This window comes from Fonticula alba, assembly GCF_000388065.1.
Source record: "Fonticula alba strain ATCC 38817 unplaced genomic scaffold supercont2.3, whole genome shotgun sequence".
In the NCBI taxonomy this organism is placed as follows: Eukaryota; order Rotosphaerida; family Fonticulaceae; genus Fonticula; species Fonticula alba.
The window spans coordinates 2,834,531-2,836,609 of NW_009242973.1; the positions used below are offsets into that span (position 1 = coordinate 2,834,531).

General features: G+C 61.4%; 1 protein-coding gene across 1 annotated transcript; it reads right to left on the bottom strand.

Annotated features, from left to right (window-relative positions):
- Positions 1–555: 555 nt before the first annotated feature.
- Positions 556–1,694, bottom strand: H696_02383 (hypothetical protein). Its single transcript, XM_009496284.1, has 5 exons — positions 1,528–1,694; positions 1,339–1,409; positions 1,101–1,240; positions 897–948; positions 556–786 (listed from the first exon to the last, which is right to left on the bottom strand). The coding sequence occupies exons 1-5, from the start codon at positions 1,604–1,606 to the stop codon at positions 739–741; spliced, it is 390 nt and encodes a 129-aa protein (XP_009494559.1). The 5' UTR covers positions 1,607–1,694; the 3' UTR covers positions 556–738.
- Positions 1,695–2,079: the final 385 nt, after the last annotated feature.

Sequence of the window (2,079 nt, forward strand, 5' to 3'; positions counted from 1 at the left end):
GGGGGGGGGATGGGGTCAGGACAAAAGGCCTCCCAGCACATGAGAGCCAGATCCGCACACATGGATGTCAGGGTCTTGTACCGGAACTCGGAAACCGCTTCGGCAATGGCGCCTGCAATCATGTCCAGGGCATTGGCCGGTCTCGGGGCTGTCACATTGTGTAGTGGCAGGCCGCCGGGGGAGGGGGCATTCTCCGAGTGCGTGGGTTGCGTCTCGGAGTCGCCCGAAGGCGAGGGCGCATCGCTCATCAGGAAGTCGGGCACCGGGCAAGGGGAGGAGGGACGCGAGATGGAAGGCAGACGAGATCGAGCAGTTTGTCAAAAGTATCGAGATGCCCTGTGTGTGTGTGTGTGTGTGTGTTCCCCCCTCCCCCCTTTCAGGCTGGCACTTGATAATTGGGATTACTACTCCCCGCTGGCGGAGGTTCGATGTCGGCCAGGATCGCGGCAGGGAGCAACGGACGCTCAAGTGCCAACGATTCCGGCGCGGGCAGTCTCCCCTCTCGCTGGCTTCCGGCACACGCTTGCTCTGGGGGACTTATTGGTATATTGAAAGGGCGGGGGGGGGGGGGGGGAGGGGCATCCTCTGTTCGATGGAGTGTGGATACCGCTGAAGTAGGACAGGGGAGTATGCCCTGTGATCACTGGCAAGGCGCGCATGGATGTGCTCCGCGAGAGGACCAAGAGGGCCCGCGTGTAGCCTCGGAGGGGGGGGGGGGGGAAGTCACCAACGGGGCCTTTACTTGGCCCGGTTGAGGTAGGCACGAAGCTGGGGAGCCTTGAGGAGCTGCGAGTTGGGCGGGTATTTTGGGGTCAGAAAGCAAGAATGGGCCTATGCCCGTGTGTGCGTGTGTGTGTGTGTGTGTGAAGCTGAGTGGGGGAGGGCGCGACACGAACCAGGTTGTTGCGCTCAGTATCGCGAGCGAGGATCTGCTTCTCCAGACGCTCGCTGCGTGGATCGCCCCCCCAAAGTTGGGGTGAAATACCGAGCACGAGGGGGGAAAAAAAGGACAAAGAGAGAAGGGGAGGGCAAATTAGAGAGAAAAAAGCGACAAGGGGCAGCGCAGGGGGATTGAGGGCATTCAAGTTGCAAGTGCGCACGAGGACTCCTCCAGGAACTTCAGACGGCGCTCCAGCTGCTGGCGAGACTCGGCCAGGCTGAGGGAGACCAGGCGCTTGTTCTCCATCTTGTAGACCATATCGCCGGGGTCCTCGTCGTTGGGGGGAAGGAGGTCGAACTCCTGGGGTTGCACAAGGCAATCGGATGTTCAACGCCAGCGACTGGTGAGCGTGGTTCGAGAGGGGCATGGAAAAGCAAGGGTGCGGATGTGAGGCGAACCTTCTTCACGGTCAGGCACTCGTTCAGCTGACGCTGGAGGACCTGGCGCTGCTCCACGAAGTCGGAGAGATCTATGTGGCCAGGGGAGGGGGAGAAAGGAGCGGGGAAGGTGAAAAATGCAGGTCAGCGGAAACAGGGGGCAATGCATCTGCGCAGACACGCATCAAAGCGAAGGGACATCCAGCGCACCCTGAGTGAGCTGAGAGAGACGCTCAACGTCGGCCTTGAGCTGCTGCTCGGTCATCGGGGCAGGGGTAGGGGCAGACATGATGGATAGGCAGGCAGAGGAAAGTGACGAGGCGGCGCGGAGAGGCGAGGGTGGTGGCAACTTAGTTGGCGGAGGGGGGGGAGGGGGGGGAGGGGGGGGAAGGTGGCTTGGTGTGTAGATCACTCCCTCTCCGGTCGAGGTCGGTTTTCTCTCTCCCTCTCTCTCTTTCTCTCCCTCTCTCTCTTTCTCTCCCTCTCCTCCGCTCTCTTCCGCTCTCTTCCTCCCTCTTCCCCGGTCTTTCCCCTGCTTTCTTTGGCCCGCCTGCCTCGCTGCTCAGTTACGAAGACGCGGGGTTCCGGAACTGGTCAGGAAAGACGCCCTACGGCGATAGCACATTCCCCCATATCCGCCCCCCCCCTACAGTACACACGCGCGCACACCAGCTCCGGGAGGACCGGGAGCTTGAGTGGTCAGTCGTGTCCCAACGGATGCAATCGTTCTATATGCCAATTCATGGGCCCCAACGGGACTCT